Genomic DNA, 24,523 nt, shown 5'->3' on the forward strand with positions numbered 1-24,523 from the left:
TCCTGCAACATCCATGGGTATCCTAGCTTTCTGTAACTCATGCTCTCAGTTGGGTCAAACTTAGCTGAAAGAAAATTAGAGTACCAGAATAACTTTAACTGATGACTTACTGTAAGACAGAATTGAGAAGTGTCTAGAGGTGAAAGGCTTAGTAGGACAATGTACTGAGCCAACATATCCCTTCGTAGGCAGTTCCTGTTAAATTATTGTTTGAAATGAACAGAAATAGAAAACTGATGTATAGGAAATGTGTGTGAAAGAATTATTAGGCATTTCCAGGAGAAAATAACTCCAATAGGCACAGATTGTATAATGATCAGTACACTAGTTTACTTGGTTTTTCTGTGCAATGAATGAGTTGTGTGAATAAATTTCAACTACAGTATAACCCAGCTCCCTGAATTAGACCCCAAAGATTTTAATACAGAATATAAGCTCCTTAATGCAGGAGGTAGTATCTTTGCTATGTTCTATATTGTGCCTGGGTCTTGAATAAACACATGGCAATCTTAGTCTGAATTCAAGGCTGGCTGCCAAAGTCTTTTAAACTGGCACCCATGACCATTTGTTGTTTGCCACTCTGACCCTGAGACCTTTCTTGTTCACTTTGGAAACTCCTGTTTGGCTATATCTTATTTATATTCCACTAACTGCCAATATCTGCAATATTGTTAATTTAATAAACATATTCAAGAGGCCATGGAAAAACTAGGTGGGGGAAGAAGCGAGTATTGTATCTACCTCTCTAGGGGGAAGGGAAGTCCATTTTTCAATATTCCAGATGTTTTTTCTGCTGTAGGCTATGCAATAAAATTGTTAAATAAACAAACCTTTTAGAAAAGTGCTATAGACTAAATCATCCTGTGTTCCTTCCTAGTAAGAGTTACCTTAAAGGAATGGGCCCTCTGTGACACTCCCCCTCTGTTGACAAAGATTCCCTGTTCAGAACCTATTCTAAGGTGTGAAGGCATCACCAGTGCATGCTGGGAACACCTGAGAGCTGCTTTGCTAAACAAACTTTTAAAAATTAAATAACCTAATATCGGCATATAAAATGAAAAGTTGTTTTGTTTGTTTAGACATGTAATGGCTTTGAGTGATTATTTTAAAAGTGAATATAAATTCTCTTTTAAAATCAAATACAATGAACAGGTTTCCATTGCCCATCTGCCTTTTGTTGGAGGGAGGCAGAAGAGAGCAGGTGCTGGAGGTAGACTTGTTAAAATGTTCTTTGAAATGTATGTATTTAAGTGTCTCTCTTCCCACTTTAATTCTCGGAGGTTTTGAATCACAGGTTGCTAGTGGGTTAGTTACAAAGGCATAGGGGGCAGTATTGCCCAAAGGAAGTTTTTGTTCAGCAAAGTACAAGATCATTTCAGTTTTGTCAGAATACACTATCTTTCTTCTTCTCCCTGACAAATATTAATAGGCTTACTGTACAGGTATGTCTTCTATTGTTTGGTAACATCACTCAGTATATAAGACTGTGTTGTCCATTGTTATGAAGACACAGAAGACTCCTGTCTCACGCCTCCACTTCTACAGTGAATTGTTCCATGTCTGTGTTCTCATGAATAAGGACTTAGTCTGACAATAAAAAAAAATGTAAAAAGTGTTTGACAGTGAGTGTGTTTACCTGGCAGTTAAATACCTGTGACTGGCCTCGGTCAGCTGACTCAGGCTCGTGAGGTTCAGTATGTGGGGCTTCAAAATTGCTGTGTCAACGTTCAGGATCAGGCTGGAGCCTGGGCTCTGTAACTCTCCCTTCTCATGGAGCCTGGGCTCCAGCCGGACTGTGAATGTCTACACAGCCATTTTACAGCCCTGAGTCCTGTGAGCCTGAGTTAGCTGATACGGGCCAGCGGCAGTCATGCTGCAGGTCTTTTATTCCGTGCAGATGTATCTTAAGGTCATGATCTTGCAAATGCCTATGCACACAAGCAATGCATTCAGTGGGGCTAATCACAGGAGTAAAGGTACTCATGTGTAAATGTTTGCAACATTTAACACTAAGATTGCAATACACCCTGTGATAGACCCCAGGCAATTTAAAGTCAGGTTGCCTGTATGTTCTTAGGTCTCTAGTTTGCTGCTTAGTAACAGTGAAACACTGTGTCCTGGCATCTGTGTCAGGGTGGAGGTGGGTTTTTTGTTTTTTGTTGTTTTTTGTTTTGTTATGTCACAACCTTAAGTTGGTGGGAGTTGATGGCACTCAGCATCTCATAAGATCAGACTCTTAGCGTCAAATTCTCCCTTCTACAACACTGCCTGGACCCAGCCAAACTGCTCAGGATAGGCACTAGTTAAAGGATTTGTACCGTAATGTTTTTAAATTTTTTTCCTCATTCTGTCAGAAAGTTATAAAGCTCCTAGTAAAGCAGAATGACAGAAGTGCTACAATGAGTAAATTCATAGGCATGTTTTCTGGGGAATAGGAAGGGGCTCAAAAGTTTGAGAACATTCATTCAGGCCTTGATTCAGCAGAGCTCTTAAGCATGTACTTAACTTTAAGAATATGTACTTAAGTCCCATTGATTTCAGTATGACCTAAATTTGTGCTTAAGTACTTTGCTGAATCAGGGCCTTACTACAGTAAGAAGTGGACCCTCACCAAACTGACTTCATGTGACAACTGATTCAGGTACTGTATGGGAATGGTATTTGCATACATAAGGACAGGAGCTGGACCTAAATAGATTAGTAAATATTTTGGAGGTGGGTTAACTTCAATTTAGTCATTTTAGACGTTAAGAAAAATGTATGTTAGTGTGTGATAAGTTTAGGATTATTTTACTATTTACAAGGAATAACAACATTTGAACAAAGGCTATTTTTTTCTGTAGGTCACCACAGAGCATATTTCTCTTAGAATGAAAATAGTTCTTTAGGTCATTCAGTGACCTGGTCAAACCAATCATGTAGATAAGCAAAATACCAATGATTGATTGAAAGAGACTGCAAAACCAGTTCTATAAAGGATCGCAATATCTAATTTCAGAAAAAAAATTGGTATGAGTGAATTCTATTTTTCTCATCTAATGAGTATTGAATATTTGAAGGCAATTATATTCTGTTAATCCTAATTATTTTGTTTTGGGTTCTTTTGCATTATTGAATCCAAAATCCTCCTGTTCCACCAAAAAAGCACATAGGAATCCAAACATACTCCTACTTAAGTCAATGGGAGCAGGACTGGGGTCACAATTGTGCCTTTTATTGGTTTCCAAGAAGTTTTAAAAACAAAAACATTTATTTTAATACATTTTTAAAAACTTCGAAGTGTTTATATAAGACTATACAGATCAGTACTGAACTCCAATTAGCGTCAAGAGGTTTTTTTTTCTGTCCCTATCAGACAGAGCACATGTTGCTGACTGACCGTGGGGCAAACCTTTTTGCCAAAGCCATGGGTGTTCCTGAGATTCCAGGGGAGAAACTTATAACGGAAAGATCCAGAGAGAGATGGAGCAAGAACCTTGAGCCAGATTCTAACCCTCAGGAGTTTAAAAAGTAGGTACTGCACAAAATAATGTGTCTCATGTTTGTGGTATCAGTAAGTGCTTTCTCTAACAAGCAACCATGCAGACTTGCTGTGGGATCTGAAAGTAGTTGTGTAGGGTTAATTCTGCCCTGACATACACATGTGCTTCCACATGGTTTTTAAATTATGCCCTCCATGATATGTGGGCAACCTTCAGTAGGCTTGCTCAAGTGTAACTGATGAAATTTGGGAAAGAATCCTCTTGATGCTGAAGAAGGAAGAGAATCCAGCTCATGCTCACTTAGCAGCATGGGCCCTCCACCATTAGCAGGTGGGGAAAAAATATTTCAGCTGCAGTTAGCAGATAGTCCTGAACAAAAACACTGAGCAGATCTGGTGAGCAGGGAAGTGCCATCTATATAGGGTCACTCTTCAAAGGAGAGCTGTGGTTTAAATGAGGCACTGTCTCCACTGCTAAACTAACAGCCAGACCCTGGCAGAACATAAATATCTATCCATAAGTCTGCATAACCAAGATAGACTGGGATTTGTTTTAAACTGGATCAAACAATTAATTTATAATCTACAAAATTTTGACTAATAGTTCCCTTCTTCAGGGGTTGACAGTGGTACTTGGTCATTGAGGGCTTGGCTACACTTGCAGGTGTGCAGCGCTGGGAGTTACAGCTGTCTTCATACAGCTGTGTAGGGAAAGTGCTGGAGTGTGGCCACACTGACAGCTACGAGCGCTGCAGTGTGGCCACATTTGCAGCATTTGCAGCGCAGTTGGGAGTGGTGCATTATGGGCAGCTATCCCACAGAGCACTTCGTCCCATTTTGGTGCTGTGGGTTGTGGGAAGGGGACGGAAGGGTGCGGGTCATTCTGCTTCCTGTCCCAACGTCCCGTGATGCATCGCTTTACATCCCAGCTGTCCCTGTTTTTCTGTCCACGTTTGGCACCATTGTGAGTCTCCCCACGGTTTCTGTGCAGCGCGATTTCTGTGGGAAATGGAGCCCGAACTGCTGAGGAATATGCTGACGAGTCTCGCCAGCACATCATGTTTGGCAGTTGAGCTATTCCTTAAGCTCCAAAGTGATGAGGAGTCGGATGATGATAGCGAGTCGCCTGACGCGTACGACATGACATTGCTTGTGGCATTCACGGAAATGCTCAGCACCGTGGAACGCCACTTTTGGGCTCGGGAAACAAGCACTGAGTGGTGGGATCACATTGTCATGAAAGTCTGGGATGACGAGCAGTGGCTGCAGAACTTTTGGATGAGAAAAGCCACTTTCATGGGACACTGTGCTGCGCTTGCCCCCACCCTGTGGCGCAAGGACACGAGATTGAGAGCTGCCCTGCTGGTGGAAAGGCAGGTGGCTATTGCAGTCTGGAAGCTGGCAACACCAGACAGCTACCGATCGGTCGCGAACCAGTCTGGAGTGAGAAAGTCGACCGTTGGGATCGTTTTGATGTAAGTTTGCAAGGCCGTTAATCGCATCCTGCTAAGAAGAACCGTGACTCTGGGGAACGTGCAGGACATTGTGGATGGCTTTGCACAAATGGGTTTCCCTAACTGTGGAGGGGCAATAGATGGGATGCATATTCCTATTCTAGCACACCCCACCCAGCATCTGAGTACATTAAACAGAAGGGGTATTTCTCTATGGTTCTCCAGGCGCTTGTGGATCACCGTGGGCATTTCATTGACATTAACACAGCCTGGCCTGGAAAGGTGCATGATGCACGCATCTTTCGGAACACTGGTCTGTTCCGGAAGCTGCAGGCAGGGACTTTTTTTCCCAGACCGGAGGATCACAGTAGGGGATGTTGAAATACCCATTGTGATCCTTGGAGACCCCGCTTACCTGTTAATGCCTTGGCTCATGAAACCATATACAGGGAAGCTTGACAGGAGCAAGGACCAGTTCAACTACAAGCTGAGTCGGTGCCGAATGACTGTGGAGTGTGCTTTTGGCCATTTAAAAGGGTGCTGGCGATCTCTGTATGGGAAGCTAGATTTGGGGGAAAGCAGCATCCCTGCGGTTATCCATGTGCTGTACCCTCCATAATATTTGTGAAGGGAAGGGTGAAACATTCAGTCAGGAATGGGCCTCCGAGGTTCAACGCCTGGAGGCTGAATTTGCACAGCCAGAGAGCAGGGCTACTAGAGAGGCCCAACAGAGGGCTTCAAGGATTAGGGATGCCTTGAGAGAGAAATTTGAGGCTGAAAACCAACAGTAATGTTTGGTGCCTTTCATGGGAGTGAAGTGCAGTGATTACAATGTTAATAGGAATCTGTTTTCCTAAGCAGATTTGTAGTGCCTGTTTCTTTCCTGGGCTACGGTATCTTTGACTTTCTGCAATAATAAAGACTGTTTTCAAAGCCAAGAATTTATTTATTGAAAATAAAATAACTTTATTGATAGACACACAACATTTTGGGAACCTAAAAGGGCAGAGGGGTGTGGTGGGGAACTGTACAGTCACAGGTTTGAATATGTCTTGTCCGGAGTGCTGTGCAATGACTGCTGCACTTCAGGATGCCTATACTGCATGGTGATGGGGGTTGAGTGCAGAGGGTAAGGGTCGTAGTTCTCAGGGCTGGTTGGTGAACGTACAGGTGTTGAAAGCAGCTGGTGGAGGTAAGAACCTGGATGCTGGGGAAGGGGGTTTGGAGCTGACATTGGGGCACAAGGGAAAGAGCTTTGGGATGGGGGGTGGGGGTGGGGGTGCGGCGCAGTAGTGCTCTGCCTGCATGGCTGCGAGCACCTGGATAGAGTTCGCTTGGCGTGCCAGGATGCTTATCAGCTGCTTTGTGCTTTTCTTCCTGGCCGCTGCATTTCTCTAGCGGATCCTGCTTTCCCTTTCCCTCCAGTCCTGCAGTTTTTTATTCTCTCTGGCAGAGTGATCCATAACTGCTTTCAGCAGGTCATCTTTCCTTTCTCGTGGCTTCTTCTGCAGGTTTTGGAGTCTTTGAGCTGTTGATAATATGGGCAGCCGAGAAGTCAAGGTTGCTTGTGGAAAGGCAAAAAAGGCAACAGTTAACAGAGACAGCATTGTTTATATCTCAGTTATTCCCACACAGTGAGGAATTTACAGTCTTCACTTTAGCATAATTTTCCCATACCAAAGAGAGCGCACATAACCTGCAGGAGCCCCGAAATGGTAAGTAAGGGGGACTGATTGCTTTCCCCAATGCACAGAAACCCCTGCACAGCCCTGAAGCAAACAGCTGCAGGGGGCACCTACAGTGAACACTCTCCCAACGTTTTCCACAGGAGTTAATCCTGGAAGATATCTCGTTGCTGCGGGTCACCTGGGAAGAGCGGGAGGGTCTTCTACAGCAATGCGGATTCCGCCCTGGCCCCTATGCAGCTTGCCTGTGTACAGCAATGGCCCCCCCACCCCCCGGGGCACAGTGGCACGGACCCGTTAGCTTGACTGGGACAAGGACCACAGTGGCTCTCCCTATAAACTTGTGCAAGCACATTGCCCACGCTCTGGCTGAAACTTTTTTGAATAGATTACCGAGGCCAATTACTGCGATGTGATAGACCACATCAATGGGCTATTCCACATCTAGGCATGCATGCAGGCAGCCCTAACCCTCCCTCCTCTCCCGAAATATTTCCATCCTGAAAATAAAAGCCGCTTACCGGGAACCCGCTCCTCTGCTTGTCCTTCACCAAGTACCGGCTGCTGCGACTAGCTACCTTCCTCCTGGCTTGAGAAGAGCTCCTGGCTGCATGACTCCGGGGTGTCTTCCCCCACACTCCAGTACCCTCACTCTGTTTCCTCCTCCCCCTCTCCCCCCTGCTCTGAAGTGTCCATCGTGGTCCTTGGATTGGCGGTGGGGTCACGCCCAAGTATCGCGTCCAGCTCCTTGTAAAAATGGCAGGTCGTGGGAGCAGCGCCAGAGTGACATTTCCCTTGCGGGCTTTGCAATAGGCAGTCTGCAGCTCCTTCACTTTAACCCTGCACTGCACCACGTCCTGGTCATGGCCCCTTTCCAGCATAGCCCTTGATATCTGCCTATAGGTATCGTAATTCCTACAGCTGGAGTGCAGCTGTGACTGCACAGCTTCCTCCCTCCAAACACTGATGAGGTGCAGCAACTCGCCATTGCTCCATGCTGGGGCTTGTTTGGTGTGTGGAGGCATGGTCACCTGGAAAGATTCACTGATTGCTCAGCCAGGTGTGGAGTGCAAACAGGAAGGGGATTTTTAAAATTCCCGGGGCATTTAAAGGGCAGGTCACCTGAGGCCAGGGCAGTAGAGTTCGAACTGATGAGCAGAGTGGCTGAGCAGGCATTCTGGGATACCTCTAGAGGCCAATAACAGCACTTTTGGTGGCCACACTGGTGGAGCAGTGCTGTATCACCAGCTCTGCAATCGTTATTCCCCAGGCAGAGGTGGAGTACATGCAGCGCTGTATGTGCCTTGCAAGTGTGGATGGTGAGTAAGCTGCAGCGCTGTAAAGCCACCACCAGCGCTGCAACTCTCCATTGTAGCCAAGCCCTGAGAAAACAAGCAGACCAGAAAGTATGGTGGTTAAAAATGCACTGCTAAAATAGCCTAAAAATCAGTTCTGGGGGGGGGGATGAGGGAGAAAAACAAAGCCATTAGGAGAGGGTAGGAAACAGCAGCAGAATAAGACATTTGAAAGAAAAGCTTTTTATAATAAAATGGGGGGAGGGGAAAACAGTAGGGAGAATAACCAACTATCAAAATGACCTTTTCAGTGAGTAGTGGGGTTTAACAATACTAACTGAGCTTCAGTCTTGTGACAGTGGAAGGAGAAAAGACTCTTTAATAGAGAGACAATGTATTATGTATTGTTACTTAGCTATTTTATTAAGTAGTATAGTAGTATGACACAAAGTACATCTCAGAGGTTAGCCAAGCAGTGCTGTAGACGGGGTGAGGATATATTCTTAACAAATTACAAACGTGCAACAGCATGGACTTTCAGCTACTAGTTAAGGGGTAACAGACCACGAATTCCAGTGAGGCTTAAACCTGGTGATCTTCTAAATTTAAAGACCTCTCAACCATTCATTTTCATAGCTGTTTTACTCACTTAGCACTGACTCAGACTTCAGAGTGGTGTATGTGGTCACTGTGTATGCTGGATGTGTTGTTTTAGGTCTCAGGGGTTGTGCTGGGAGATGCGTTGATTTGTGGGTTGGCAAGTGAGGGATGTGCACTGCAGTAAGGGGCTATGTGTGTATTTAGGATTACATGTGCTGGTTGTGTTGAGTGTGTGGTTTGGAAAGACTGTGGCAGCTGGGCCAAGTAATCTGCCATCTGTGCCATCTCCTTCATACAACCGATGAAGCTGTTGCATGTAAATTAGCTGTAGAGTAAGGGTGGTTAAATGGTTGTTACCTCCAATATCACAGTGGTCTAGGACTCTTGGCATAGCATAGATACATGTCTTACTATAGGCTGTACACCACCTGGGTGTAATTTGTAAAGTCTAAAGGGCTGAGAACATAAAAACAGAATGGCAACAGACTGCAAAACTCAGTGATGATTCAACATGGTGATATTCTGAATAAAGAGTTCTCAGCCCTGCTTGTAGCTGTTTCTATCACACGCTGACTCTGACATTTTAGGCTTTAGAGCAGTGGTGGGCAACCTGTCGTCCACAGGCCGTACACAGCCCATCAGGGTAATCCGTTGACTGTCCGCAGGCACAGCCACTCGCAGCTCCCAGTGGTTGCAGTTCGCTGTTCCCGGACAATGGGAGCTGTGGGAAGTGGCACGGGCTGGCCAATCTATGTGGGGGAGTGATGCATGGCATATTTAGGACCATTGCTATTTCTTTATTCATTTATCTTTTATCTTTTTCCATGTATCATCACTAGGCTTTAGAGCTCTCATCCAGTTGGAACAGTGGAGGCAGTTCCCACATCTGAGTTTCTGTTTCAGGCTAATTCAGAGCTTCAGTGTGTCCCATTTTAAAAATTATCTTCACAGTCAGGAGGGCTAGGAATTTTTTTATTCTTTCCAAATGAAAGCTTTCATACTGGATCATAAAAATTTATCGTAGGGAGATCAGATAAATAGATCAAACAGGCCAAGAGTTTGACATCTGTGCTATCAATTATAAGGTTGATACTATATCAGAATTGTTATATATTGCTTGTTATCTGAAATGGATAGTAGATTTCATAATGAAACTCCCTACACTAAAAAAAAACAGTTACATGAACATGAAGTGATTGTCACATGAGGATAGATTAAAGTTAATGACATTCAATTGTAGACTACTGTTGTAATCTCACATTTGTAAAAACTACCTGCAGAATGGACACAACATGCTTTGGCAAGTATTCTTAACCCTGCCTAATTCTGTGAAATATTATTCTTGGCAGAGACCCTGGAACAGTTGGTGCCGTTGCTATAGACAATGAAGGAAACGTAGCTTGTGCAACATCCACTGGGGGACTCACTAATAAACTGGTTGGCCGAGTCGGGGATTCAGCGTGCATAGGTATGGTAAATGAAATCAGTTAATACTCACATTTTCTATGATTGAAATGAAATATTGACACTAGCTGATCTAGAATTGAGGCTTAAATTAAAGCATATTAAAATGTGTCAGTTTATCCTTTTAACAACTGCTCCTTCCACACAACCAGAAGGCTGCAGGTCAGGTAGATGTTTTGTACTTATTGTCCAGATTTCTGGTAGGTCTGAACAAAGAAATGGGGGACACTCCCTCTTTTTCTGGAAACTGTATGATCTGGCGTTTCCCTATCATGTCCCTTCCCTTTATACTGTGATACTCTTATGCAAAAACCAAGAACTCATCTGCTATGTTCCCTTGCAACATGGACAAAATTGCAACCTGTTCCCCTCTAAGGCTCTATTAGTTGCTCAGATGGTGTTTAATCCAGGTGTCTCCCAAACAAAAAGGTCAAAACCTAATGTGAAAAATTAACCAAATGCACCAGATTCTTCTCCCATTTATACCATTGTATATCAGGTGCAACTCCAATTGCAGTCATTGGAGTTTCATTAGAGTAATGAGAATTTGACTAGAAGTCTCTAACATGACTGGCAACTTAAGCCACTCTTATTTAAAAGCTTTGACTCTCTCCATGAGTTCCTGTTTATAAAGAGCCATGGAAAGCATGATGGTGGGAAGCAGAATAGAGGAAATGTTATAGGTGTTCTCTCATCTATAGGTAAAGAGACTTTTAATCCATTCTCCAGTGAATTCCTCTAATGAGACAGGCTTATATTTGGTGATTGCTACATAGTTCTTCCATGGAACCAGAAACTGGAAAAACAATATTTTTAGTAAAACATGTTCCAAACTTGAACAGCATTCCTGCTGGCAGCAGCTGATTAGTAGATCCAGAGCCAACATTACTTTACATCCAGAATTGCTGAGCTTGCAAGCAATTATGGTGCCCACTGACTATTTTTAGCATGGTTTGCAACTTGAGCATACACTGAACCAGCATGGTCCTCTGCTCACCCTAAATTGCCTTTTCCTTAAGCTTTGTCTCATCTAAATTGTAGCAGCATGGCAAGAGCAGTGCCTCCTGGTGCACCTTTCAGACATCTCGATGCAGCTGCAGGTCTTCTGGGGGTTGGGGGTGAGAGGCAGGAAAGAAGGCTGTCTACCTCTGACTTACCAGCTAGTTGTACATTCAGTATTATCCCCCTCTGGGGTAGGTGGAGGGGCTCCGCCTCAAAAATTTCTGAAACAAAAAGCAAACCCAACTCAATCGTTGGCTGTCCCCCTGTCTTCCCTTCATCTTCCCTTCGGACACCCCAGTCCTTCCCTTTGGGCTTGTTTCCCACCACAATCTCTTACTCGCTCCTGGGATCTAACTGCTTCTCCAGCTAGCAGGCCCATCCTTCCTTCTGTAACTCTGCAAGCAGAGTTCCCTTCAGGCAGAGAACTGTCCTCCTTCCTGACTGGCCACGACTCAACTGAGCCAGGCTCTCCTATAATTCCCCCTCCAGGCTTGGTATTGGCTGCAGTTATAGCAAAGTGGCTGTCCTTAACCATGCTGGTGTGGAGCTTCTCTGCCCCATCAGATAGATCTTCCTGGCTTCTGCATTTTGGAGCTAGTATTAAAAGAGAGAGAATGAAGCTGAGAACCATTTGGTGTAATAGTAACTAGCGTGTTTCTTCCTAGTAATTGACAAAATACTCACTTCTCAGATACCCCAAAGAACAAACCTCTTGTAACCATCCAGCACTCCTATTATGCATGCAGGATTCTTGAGTGGAGGGGAAGGAGTTGCAGAATAGACTATGGCAACGTTTTCAATGCATGTTGGATCTTCTGGGAGGTCCAAATTTAATCAAAGGAGGGAACTTGAGTATCCCTTTTTGGGTGGGAAGGAGGAAAGCCTTTCACTCTCTGCTGCTCCCCATCCTAAAGTCCATACTAACTGTTGTAATCCTATCCTATGCACCTCCAAAGGCCCATGGCAAATAACTTCCTCAGCAGATACAATGGAGATGACTAGCATAGAGAATGGTAGAGAAGGGAGCCAGTGGATAAGGGGGCACGGAATGAAGTAGTGGTATGATGGGAAGGGGGTGGGTCAGTAGCCTGAGAGCATTCTAGTTCTTCTGAGGACCTCAAGTTCATCACTCTGTGCTATACAGGAGGTGCATCAAGGCCCACCCCTCACAAGTCTTTGGACACTAGCTGGGGATTGATCTGCCTTAATTGTCTCAGTGGGATCCCTCAAAACACATCTGCATTCACAAAGAGCCTTATTAGGCTTGGCAGATGTTAGCCTAAATAGGATTGCAGGAGGAGGAGAGATTTTAGTTGACCCCTGAACAACATGTTAAGGCCCCTAAGCAGTCTCCTAATGCTTGGCAAGGGTGATGTACTTACCCACGTCATTCTCCTGTGTCTCCCCTGTGGTCTACAGGAATAAGGCACCAAATGTGTGGCCTTCAAGGGGCCTACAGGGAGTTTTCCGTTTAAAATATGATCTGCCAGGACTTTTTTTCTCTTCAGGAGCATCATCAGTGTGTGGCTTTTTTAAGTTTCATTTTTCGGGGGAGGCACAACATTCATAAAAAGGAGCATGCTTGAAACTGTCCCTTCTGAATGCAAGTGTGACAAGTTGGATCACAGAAACCCCCTTGGGAGCTGCCAACCGATGTGCCAAGACTACTTCTATCCCTGTTTTCCCTGCCAGCTCAGGACTTCAGCACCCTTTCTTGCTGAGTCAGACACTCTTGTCTACTTCAGCAAAGACCCAGAGTTTGAATTACCTGCTTCAAAGCTGCAGGTTTGCCAGAAAACAGCTCACAGAAGTGTGCTTGCCTTTAGCACCCAGATGCCAAGTACACTTCTGTGAGCTGTTTTCTGGCAAACCTGCAGCTTTGGGACAGGTAAAACTCAAATTGTTGGCAGTCTATAACACTGAGAGAGATACGCACAGTTGTTTGCTCCCCCAGGTGTTAGTACATACTGAGTTAATTAATAAGTAAAAAGTGATTTTATTAAATACAGAAAGTAGGATTTAAGTGGTTCCAAGTAGTAACAGACAGAACAAAGTAAGTTACCAAACAAAATAAAATAAAATGCACAAATCTATGTCTAGTCAAACTAAATACAGATAGGATCCTCACCAGTTCCAGAATGCTCCCTTTTATAGGCTAATCTCCTTTTAGCCTGAGTCCAGCAATCACTCACACCGCCTATAGTTACTATCCTTTGTTCCAGTTTCCTTTAAGTATCCTGGGGGGGTGGAGAGGCTCCTTCTTTAGCCAGCTGAAGACAAAATGGAGGGGTCTTTCATGGGTTTAAATAGACTCACTCTTGTGGGTGGAGATCCCCTTCCTCACTCCTATGCAAAGTCCAGCTCCAAGATGGAGTTCTGGAGTCACCTGGGCAAGTCACATGTCCATGCATGACTCAGTCTTCACAGGAGGAAGCCAATTTACACATGGTATCTTGTATGTCTCCAGGAAGACTTCTTACGTGGATTGGAGCCTTCCAAGCTCTTTTGTCTAAGTGCTTCTGGATTGAGCACTTAACTTGCACATTCCTTTCCCTAGAAGTGACCAAATGTTTTAACTAAGACTACTTAGAAATCAAGCAATTATACAGCCAATGTTCATAACTTTGAACACACAAATGGTGCCGGCTTACAACTAGAATGAACATAACCAGTAGATCATAACCTTACATGTAGCAAAACCCTATTCCAGTTATATCATGCATACATTTATGAGCACCCCCACCCCATAAAGCCTTGTGGGGTACACTGTCACAGCAAGATTTTCTACTTTTTGTTTTTAAATTCAAAGAATTTTAAAAGTATAAGCAAACAATAATTTGAATTTGTTTTCCATGGCTCCTGACATTGTAACTATTAATTGCACCATTCATGAGCACTAGATTGTTTGTTTTTTTTTAAGTCAAACAGTTCAGTGAGTGGTTGTTTTAGGTGAGAGTTGGGATATCAGGTGGTTGTAGGACCTTAACTTTGGTGTTGATTCTAGTGACCCATGGAGAGGCACAAACACCTGTTGCTTAAATGATGGCACCTGGAGGTCTTCTGACATCAGCAGGTTTGCTGCACTTCTGGGTCAGTGCAGCCTTTTGAATTTACAAAGGTAACTTGGAAGCAGCTCTCCTGTTTGGGCTTTTCTCCCATGCTCTGTCACAATAGAATTTTAGTGCTGCTACCTGGCTGGCTCTTACCACCTCTCTGCTGCCTATTGGTCAGCACATTCCTGCAGTGCACCTCCCTAGCCAGTCAGTCATCAGTGCAGGTTTAGCTGCCTCACATTCTCCACTTCTGGCTTCCTACTTTCCCCACCATCACCCTGCCTGCCTTTCCACCTTTGTCTTTCCTGCATGCCTCTCCTCTATCTACCTACTTTTGATCTGGCTACTATTAATGCTCACTCCTTCCTATTCCAACATCAGATTCACCATTATGCCATTATCTTTCCAACCCTATAACTTGGCAACCAACCTCTTCCAGCTGTGCCTGACTTCTCACGCTGCTGTTGAAACTTTCAGGAAGAAATCAGAAACAAAGATGTCACACATGAACTTTCAGCTTTTTGTCCCTAGAAGCAACAGGACCTCCAGAACTTTAGAAATTGGCCTGTGATTTGAAATCATGCATTGCTTGTAAATCTCTTTTTGCTCTAAAGCTTTAGTGTCATACTTTTTCTTTGAGCAGGAAGTGGAGGCTATGCTGATAACCATGTTGGTGCCATCTCTACCACAGGACATGGAGAAAGCATGATGAAAGTGGTCCTAGCCCGACTTATTCTCTATCACATGGAACAAGGTACAATCTAAACTTTCCAGTAAGATGAAGGAAAGTAATACTGGAACTAACTAGTTTATGTAAATTATACTCTTAGCAATGCAGTTCCTGTCGTCTCCCCCTAAAAAACTGTTTCCTGGCCATTTTTGGTTGGATTATCTCAAAACACACACACAATAGCAGGACTAAAAGTGCAAAACAAATAAATTCCAACTGTGTTCTTTGAATATCAAGTAGTGTGGATATTTTTCTTCCATTATGTTTTAGATACAGCATAAAATATCATTCATATAAATTATTTTAAGTTTAACTGAAGATTTTTTTACAATTTGTAAGTTCATAAGCAGAGAATTGGAAAAATGCAAATGCAAGCAAATTAGTAAAAACAAAGAGTACAAATAAAGGGAAGTATAACACAAGAAGCTTAGAGACTCCATAGGCTATAACAATTCATAGGGCTGAATTGCTTGTAGCAACAGAAATTTTACAACCGTTTTCCTCTCCGTTCAAAAAGGAATTCATAGGACGGCATTTTAGTTTTGTTTTGGAAAGTGTACTAAACTGTATGTTAAGTAGACCAGGTGCATATGTGGTAAACAGCTGGCATGGGGCGTCTCATCTGACTGTAACACAATCTAACTGTGGATGACTCTTTACAGCTTTACCTTCATTTGTTAGGATGTCATCCAAACCTTGTAAACAGTCAGACAACATACTTGTACTGCAGTTACAGAACCATTAATGTAGACATCACTGCTAATTTTAGAAAGCTATGGTTTGCAAGTATTAATGAGCAATAACTTTTGATACTCTTACCAGAATAGGAACTACAGTAAACAATTTTTCATTTACATTCCTAATCATAAGAGAAATGTGAAACAAGAAGGCAAGTAGCAGCTGAGAGATCTGTAACTGCTACATGTTTTGTGGTCCCAACATATGCTAGTCATGGTTCATTCTTAGCAGAGCCAAGAGAAAATATCAGTATAAAATATAATACTCTATACAGATTATTTCCCAAAGCCCTGACATGCCACAGCCCCACCTCAGTCCTATTTCATTGGAGTTCATTCCTTTCATAAATGACCTCCCAATCTTAAATTTACCATAAAGAATTGAGCCAGGTTCTTTTCTCACATACCTGGTTTTACATTGGAGTTACACCTGATTTACACCAGCCTGAGAGGAGAATCACAATAAAACCCTTTTTAAACATATTTCTAAATTTCTTAACGTGTAGAAATCCTCTCATTGTTAGTTTGCCGCTATTCAGCCTTCCCTGAAATGTTGAGGAGCAACCTAGCTTCCAGGCAAAGACCCCAGCAAATTAGCAATTCCTCAGCATTTCAAGAAAGGGCCAAAACTCACTCCTATCATTATTTCTACTTTGAGCACTTGAGCTGCCAACAGAAGCAGAATATTTAAAACTGTAAAATAAGCCTGTGCACACACTTAGGGAAAAATTTTCCATGTGACTTAAGAGCCTATATGTCATTGAAAGTCAGTGTGATATAGGCTCCTAAATGCTTGATTTATTTTTGAAAATAGGATTTAGACTACTAAAAATAGGAAACAAGTGTCTTAAAATACCAGTGTTGCATATAATGCATCCATGAAGTGTTAAGAATGGCTGGCTCTCCCTTAACATCTTCCATTTGGGGAGAGTCATATTTCTGTTTCCTCAATATTTGAAGGAACGTTTTGAGCAGTGTGTTTGTTTAGTTTCCTCCATTTTTCTGGGTGCCAAGTATTGCAAGTTCACGTAAGTTCTTCTTGTCATGTATAATCTGTGACTTGTTCAGAAAAAATCTTTTAACAGCTATTGGAATTTCTGCCTTATGGTGGCAGCTGTTGCCTTGGTGAAAAGTCACGGGGTGAAATCCTGATCCTGTTGAAGTCAGTGGCAAAACTCCCATTGACTTCAGTAGTCAAGATTTTGCCACAGTGTTAGAGAATGGATTCCCATCTTGCAGTGGCAAAGATTGTGAATAGTTTCTATTTTATAGGGTTTTTTTCCACAGAAAGTTTGTAGGAGGGCTAATGCATATAGTCAGTTTATAAAACACACACACAATTTAACATCACAGCTGCTTTAGTTCACAGTATTAAGACCAAGCACTACGGCATTTCTGGAGACAAATGAAGGGTTACAGCTTATGAACAAGGACATAACTATTAACAGACTTCTGCGTAGGACAGTGTTCTTAAATTTGTTTATAAAGTGCTCTCATTACTAGGGATTGAGTGTGGTAAAGGATCTTGGCTGTTGATGTCATCAGTGCATAGTCTGGTAACAATATGAAGGCTGATAAGCAGATCCTTCCCCACAGTGGCTGCACCCACAGTAGCATCAGTGTCCACATTACCAAAATTCATCACACACAGAATTCACACTCTGAGCTCTTCAGGGTTCATTGGTCTAACTTTGTAGGGGTTTCAGTTCAATTCTCCATGCATTCTCTCTTAGGGTCTTGGCTGGCTGGTTCTTCCTCACATGCTCAATGTCTAACTGATTGCCATATATGGGGTTGGGAAGGAATTTTCACCCAAGTCAAATAGGCAGTGACCTTTGGGGGGAGGGGGTTGCCTTCCTCTGCAGTCTCTGGGTGTGGATCACTTGCCAGGATTATCTGGGTATATCTCAATCATTTCCCTGCCATTGTCGGGGGTCTCAGGCATGGTGCACTTCAGTCCCTCCTATTCTCTGCCTGTGGCTTATAATAGTCTAATCTCCTGAGGGCTGTGATACTTTGGTCTACTTTTGTTTTTTGGGTTTTGAGTGGGTGCTAAGGAGGCTGGTGGCCTGTCATATACAGGAGGTCAGACTAGATGATCTGATGGTCCCTCCTGGAATTATTGTGAGTGTTCAAGTCATAAGTATATTAGACAGAAATTCCCTGGCAGGGCGCTGCTAGTGGCACGTTTGCAGATTGCTAACAGTTACCACCACCACCACCCTTCAAAAATGTCCTATTATGTGTCACTGAACTACAAAGTTCACCAGATATGCTAAGTCAAAAAGACTAAAACCTGAGAATAATGGGAAGCTTCATAAACCCTGTCTCTGCAGTATTACTACAGCATAGAAGCTATTTGCAGTGGTTCACATTCCTCCCATAAACAAAGCATTTTCCAGCGATTGCACTTGTAACTTCTTGGGCATTCAGTAAAGGAAATATAGAGGGCCTGGTTCTGCACAGAGTGAAGTCTGAAGAGAACTTTGTCATTGACTTCAATAGGACCAGAAGCAGATACTACATGATCATCACTCTTCTGTGTTCTTGTTTTCAGGAATGTCACCGATGGAGGCTGCTGACACTGCATTGAATTATATGAAAACAAGAGTGGGTGGATTAGGAGGTGTCATAGTTGTCAGCAATTCAGGGGACTGGGCAGCAAGGTTCTCCACCAAGCAGATGTCTTGGGCAACAGTGAAGGATGACCAGTTGCAGTATGGCATTTACACAGGGGAGATACATACGAGCTCTGTTGCAGAAGCACTTGAATCCAAGTAATTCTGGGGATGAAGAAAAGTGGATAGTACGGCAGGACAAAGATCTCAGTCTTCATGGGGAGCAGTGAAAATTGATGTTATCTTTCTGAAAAGATTTACCCTCTATTAAATATTCCCAGAATTCACCGCATTTTACAAGCAAACTGAAACTCAGAAGCACTAGGCTTAAAGATGATGGATGTGGATATAGTGATCAATTAAATGTCTCTAGAAAGCACCAGGGCTGGTGTCCTTTCAAAAACCAGATGGCGTGTAGAAGAGCATCCCCTCATGTCTGGGCCTGGCGCAGCTGGCTCTCTTCTAGCACTCTCCGCAGAGACAGTTGCTCAAGCCCTGTAGTGATCTGCCTCTTCTTGTGACTCAGCCTCTCCAGCCAGGTCCCTTTTAGGGTAGTGAAGTCCAACAGATAATCCAATGTCCTTACAAAAGGTCTTCAGCCCCGATTCTGGCCTACTGTGGTCCTTAAAGCTGCTTATCTCAGGGCTGTTAAGTCTCTTTTCACTTATATCAGGAGTTTCATGCCATCTTCCCTGGTGGCTGGCAGGGGAACCCAGGTCCTCCCACTACACTAGTTTCCAGTCCAAGGACCCTTCAACCAGCAGCTGAAGTCTACCATGTCAGACTCCTTCTGCTGCCTCTCTGGACTTCTTCCTACCAAGTCTGCCAACAGGCCTCTCTCACAACCTCTCTAAATTCACCCTCCTTTCAGGGCCAGATCTTCCCCCTGGAATCTGCCAGTAAATCTCATACCACCAAGTGTACAATTTAACCCATCTTCACTTTTCATCCTTCCTAAGTTTCCCTTACACAGTCCCTCAGTTAACCACCTGCCAGAGCTCTCTTTCTGGAAGTCCAGATCCTGCCCTTTTATCAGAGCTCACCAAACTGAAGCCTTTTCAGTCCTAGTGGCTGCACTGTCTCTCACCTGGCCTCTTGCTAGACTTCTCTACCCATAAGAGGGTTCCAAGGACAACATTCTTCCTAGACTTCCTCCTCGACCCTCAGGGTCTTGCTACTCTTGAATGCAAAATTCTTTTCTCTCTCCCTGAAACCACCACCTTCCTTTTTTCTATCTGCTTCCTGTTTTATGGTAAAGCAGCCTCAGCCTATGAGGCTATGACTGCCACCTACAGCAGTTTTTGCATAAGCAAAAATCTATATCCTCTCACCCAGTTCTGTATCCTTAAAAAAAAAAATCAAACTCTTTTTTTAATACTATCCCACTTTCCCAGTACTCACCAATTCTTTCAGACTATATTCTTTCACCTTGGGTGCATCTCAGTTCTTCATAAAGAATTTTTCTTTCTATGTAACTGCCCCTGTATTGCCACAGCAGATGCTTAACTGTTTCTTGGACTTTGCAGGTTTCCATAACCAATTTTTGTGCTTGTTTAGTAAATATAAATTACCATTCAGGTCACAGTGACCTGTTAGCCCTCTAAATGTATAGCTACTTCACTTCTTCTGTCATAGCTTTTAAGTATACCATTATCCTCAAGTTTAGGACATATTTCATAGGACCTTTGTCCTTTTATTCTATTTAGTCCATAGTTCTTGACATTCCCTCTTAACCAAACTTTTAAAAGTCCTGTATACTCAGAGGACTCTTTATGTCAATCTCCTCATTTTAAGCCATTTTTCACTGCTTTATCTGCCATTTTGTTGCCCAGTATCCCAGCATGCACCGGAATCCACGCTATTATGATAGGTATACCCAACTGTACTCTCTTTAGTTAGGAATAATTTATTGAACCAGTCCTGCTTTCCGAGGCTTCCTTTTCCAATCACCATTATACCTGATATACCTGTCATAATGGCCACAAAATTGGATAGTCTCATAGGTCTCTTAATTTCAGATTCAGGGATACAAAAGGCCTTTCCCAAACTGTATTCTCATCTCTAGAGCAGTCAATATAGGTTTGGCAATGAAGACCCCATTTGCCATGTATAAACTCGTAAATTATAGCCGTCGTATTTGATGGTTCTGCTCTTAGCTTTGTTGTATCATATAATTTCAAATCCACAACTGGGGAGACAACCATTGTGCTATAGTTTGACTTCCCATGACTAAGGATTTTAATTTCTTCCAGATGTTCCTTTTTAACCCACCTTTTGGCCTTGTTCGCAGGTGGGAGTTTGTCTCTACTTAATTCCCAACTGTCCTCGTATATTTGTTTAGTACTCTTATCTTTGCTATTTCCATTAACCTTAGCTCAGAAGGCTAAATCTAACAATTTCTACCTTAAATTTAGAGGCATTTCTCAGGTTGCTACCTGCAGCACACATGAGAGTCCAGAGTCTTAATACTCGCACAACGTGTTGTTCACAAAGCTTGGGCTTGGATCAGATCTGAATTTTCTTCCTTTTTTGTGTTTATTTTAGAAGTTGAATTAAAGTCTTGGTATCCATAATGCCCTTTACAGCATCAACAGTTTGTTCTTATCTGCACCCCCAGTTGTTCCCAGCAATACTTTTAAGCAAATTCATCCTATCTTTACAGTTGCTTCTGATTATCTATAACCTTTCCAAGTTAGTTTATTGAACATAACTCATGACTGTAAAATTTTAAACTGATTTTTTTTTCTGTATAGAGAGAGAGGTTCTATTCTTCCCCAGTCTTCCTTTTTGGTGAAGATCATTCCCTTTGTTTGGGCAAGTGAGAACCTAAATCCCCAAGTATCTCCCCATTCTGAAATTCCTGAGTGCTTCATTGGTTCTCTCCACAGCTATCTTAAGTCTTCTATATTTGGCCCATATATCACAGTAATCTGCAAATAGACTAATACCTAACTATTCCTGCCTGTATAATCTCTGGGAGATCATTAAGAATAATGTTAAGCAGGCTTGGCCTGATAACACTCCCCTGGGAAATGCCATTCGTTAATTTTATAAATATTTGACAAACCTGCCCCCACCTGACTTGTATGGTTCTACCACTTAAGCAGTCTCTTATCCACCAAAACATTCTTCCTCTTACTCCAACTGTGGCTACTTTATACATGAAGCTTCCCTCTGTAGCATGTCATATGTTTTTCAGTGTCCAAAAAGACAGCTATCAAAATCTGTTTTGTATTTGTTTCTAATCTTACAATATAATCAACTATGCATCTTCCTTTCCTGAAACCACTTTGTACACAGTTTAGTAGCATACTTGGAAAAAATGAAATGATAATCTCTCATTTATCAGTCTTTTCATAATGTTGCCCACACGGGATGTGATAGATCTACATGCATCACGTCTTTGTTTAGTTTGCCAGGTTTTCCTATCAGTATAACCACCGCTTGATTCAATTCTGCTACTAGTATTCCGGTTCCTTCCCCACTCTGAACTTTAGGGTACAGATGTGGGGACCTGCATGGACACTTCTAAGCTTAATTACTAGCTTAGATCTGGTATCACTGCCACCATCCAGAATTTTCAGTGTCTGGATCACTCCCTTTTCCCCAAAAACCCTCCCCTCCCTGGGTAGCCTTGAGAGACTCCTTCACCAATCCCTAGTGAATCCAGATCCAATCCCTTGGATCTTAAAACAAGGAAGAATCAATCAGGTATTAAGAAAAAGGCTTTTAATTAAAGAAAAGAAAGGTAAAAGAAAACCTTATAGGAGAGATTAGCATACCAGCTACTCTCACAGACAACAGATTCAAAACACAGAGGATGTTCCCCTGGGCACAAATTTAGTTACACAAAAAAACAAGTACCCAACTTGATTCTACCTCTAATTGCATAAGGCAGGTTACAAAGAAATAAACATAAGCCTGTTTATTCCTTTCTAAAACTTACTACTCTGATAAGAGGCTGGTTCCTTGATCTTTTTTACTCTGGCTGAAACTGAAACTCTAAACAAAGGAAAAACTTCCCTCCTTCCTTTTGAAACATCTTGTTCCCCCATTGGTTCCTCTGGTCAGGTGTTAGCGAGGCTAGGTGAACTTTTTAACCCTTTATAGGTAAGAGGCATTAACCCTTAACCATCTGTTTGACACCCATATATACCATAATTTCAATAGGTGCTTAGCATTGCATTACGTATGCTAGCCTTACTTGAGATACTGCATTTTTACTTTTGCCTGTAGCATTTTTGAATTCTTCTGTGCTGAAATTTTCATTCAGTACATCATCTTTATATTCTACCCTGTCATGTGATTCCTTACAATTTTCTTCAGCAAAAAATTTTTTGTTCATCAAGCTCCTTTCTTTGTTTTGTATCACTACTAACTTTTTGGAATTCTTTTAGTAAAATATTCATTTTTCCTAAGTTAGAAATGTCCATGTTAGCATTTACTATAAGACCATGTATACATTTGTTTTTACTCCAATCCCATTCAGTCTTTTAACTTAAAGACTAACAGATTTATTTCAGCATAAGCTTTCATGGGTCAAAACTGACTTCTTCAGATGCATGGAGTGAAAATTACAGATACAAGCATAAATATACTGGCACATAAAGAGAAGGGAGTTATCTTACAAGTGGAGAATCAGTGCTGACAAGGCCAATTCAGTCAGGGTGGGTGTGGTCCACTCCAAATAATTGGTGAGGAGGTGTCAATACTAAGAGAGGGACAATTGCTTTTGTAGTGAGCCAGCCCCTCCCAGTCCCTATTTAAAAGACATAATAATAAATGGACACAAATCAGATGTCAGGAATGGTAACATACAAAAGCCAGTAGGAGAACACTTCAATCTTCCTGGACATTCAATATCAGATTTAAAAGTAGCCATCCTTCAACAAAAAAATTCAAAAACAGACTTTGAAGAGAAACTGCAGAGCTACAATTCATTTGCAAACTTAACACCATTCATTTGGGCTTGAATAGGGACTGGGAGTGGCTGGCTCACTACAGAAGTGTTTTTTACCCACAAAAGCTTATGCTTAAATAAATCTGTTAGTCTTTCAGGTGCCGCTGGACTGCTCATTGTTTTTGTGGATACAGACTAACACAGCTACCCCTCTGATTCTTTCAACTTGTTTATGTCTCTGAAACCTTAGAATCTTTTGTTCTTTTTCTCACAATACTCTCCCCAACTCTTTACATTTTTAATAATTCTTTGTGCCACTGCTTTACATCTTTTATAGTTCATTAAGTCCTTGCTATTCATTGTATTGTTTGCTTTGTATATATTTGTTTGCTTGTTTGTCTAGCAGCAATTAAAGAAATATATACAATCTTCATTCCACTAGGGAACTGGATTTCTGAGTTTGTGGCAGTTTGATGTTTTACACATAGCTAGGTGGGCAACTCCCTTTATTGTGTTATCATGAAATTCCTCTAGATTATCACTTATACAATTGGATATTAGATATTCAGCATACTTACTGCTAGAGTCCTCAGTTTGCTCGAGGTAGGAATTTCTTAATTGTTTCCAACATTACCTTGGCCTCTCTATAGATTTCCCAGCTGCATTTACATTCTATATTGCCTTTTGCAATTATCAGATCTAAACAAAAGATTCTATGCACAGAATTAAATCTAGTAGGTGCTCCAGTGTTGAGCAATACCAGGTTGTGCAGTTCAATGAACTGTTCCAGGCATTTGTTGTTATAATCAGTTTTCCTGCTTCATCATAATTCATGATGGCTATTAAAATCTCCACAAATAATATCCAGGCCTTTGATACCCTTAAATGACTCTTCCAATTCTAGATTGTCTAGTTGTTGTTTTTTTAAGTGGGTTGTAAGCCTTACTGATTTGTGCAAAGGCAGTGCTATTCTGCAGAGGAATCTCGACAGCTAACTTATGTTCTGTACAGCTATGTCAATGTAACTAAGACCTTCCTTTAGAGCAGGAAGTGTCTTTATATTTGTAGTTATTTCTGTCATGTCAGATTACATCATATCCTGGAAGTCTAAATATAAGTTCTCACTAACCATGTTTCTTGTGCATGTATCACATCAAGGTCCCCCCTCCACCCATTTACAGTTTCCTTTAATACCTGACAATGTGGTGTTAAACTATGTTCTAGACAAAAAACAAACAAACAAAAACATTAGAAACAATTGCTTAAATGGCTACATTCATTTAAACTTGCATCAATGTGGTCTACTGAGAGACCCATATGTAAATACTTTCCTGCTGCTTTTGTTATTCTTTCAATCTTCTTCCCTGTCTGTAAAGTGCGATTATTCACTTCTGTCACAAATGCTATAAATTTCTCATTGCCTGCAAGTAGTACATCTTCATTTGTCCCCCTTTGTCATAGCATTCCTTCTCAGATCTGAACCTTAGAGTTCAGAAAATGAGAT

General features: G+C 42.2%; 1 protein-coding gene across 2 annotated transcripts in view; it reads left to right on the top strand.

The window, feature by feature from the left end:
* ASRGL1 (asparaginase and isoaspartyl peptidase 1) overlaps positions 1 to 19,741 on the top strand; it is a 32,595-nt gene extending 12,854 nt beyond the window's left edge. For both annotated transcript variants that reach the window (XM_050950965.1, XM_050950964.1), the window contains exons 4-7: positions 3,356 to 3,510; positions 9,865 to 9,983; positions 14,678 to 14,788; positions 18,059 to 19,741. In XM_050950965.1, coding sequence (XP_050806922.1) covers positions 3,356 to 3,510; positions 9,865 to 9,983; positions 14,678 to 14,788; positions 18,059 to 18,282 — 609 coding nt within the window. In that variant the 3' untranslated portion in view covers positions 18,283 to 19,741. The remainder of the gene's footprint in view (positions 1 to 3,355; positions 3,511 to 9,864; positions 9,984 to 14,677; positions 14,789 to 18,058) is intronic.
* Positions 19,742 to 24,523: the final 4,782 nt, after the last annotated feature.

This window comes from Gopherus flavomarginatus, chromosome 4 (genome assembly GCF_025201925.1).
Source record: "Gopherus flavomarginatus isolate rGopFla2 chromosome 4, rGopFla2.mat.asm, whole genome shotgun sequence".
In the NCBI taxonomy this organism is placed as follows: Eukaryota; Metazoa; Chordata; order Testudines; family Testudinidae; genus Gopherus; species Gopherus flavomarginatus.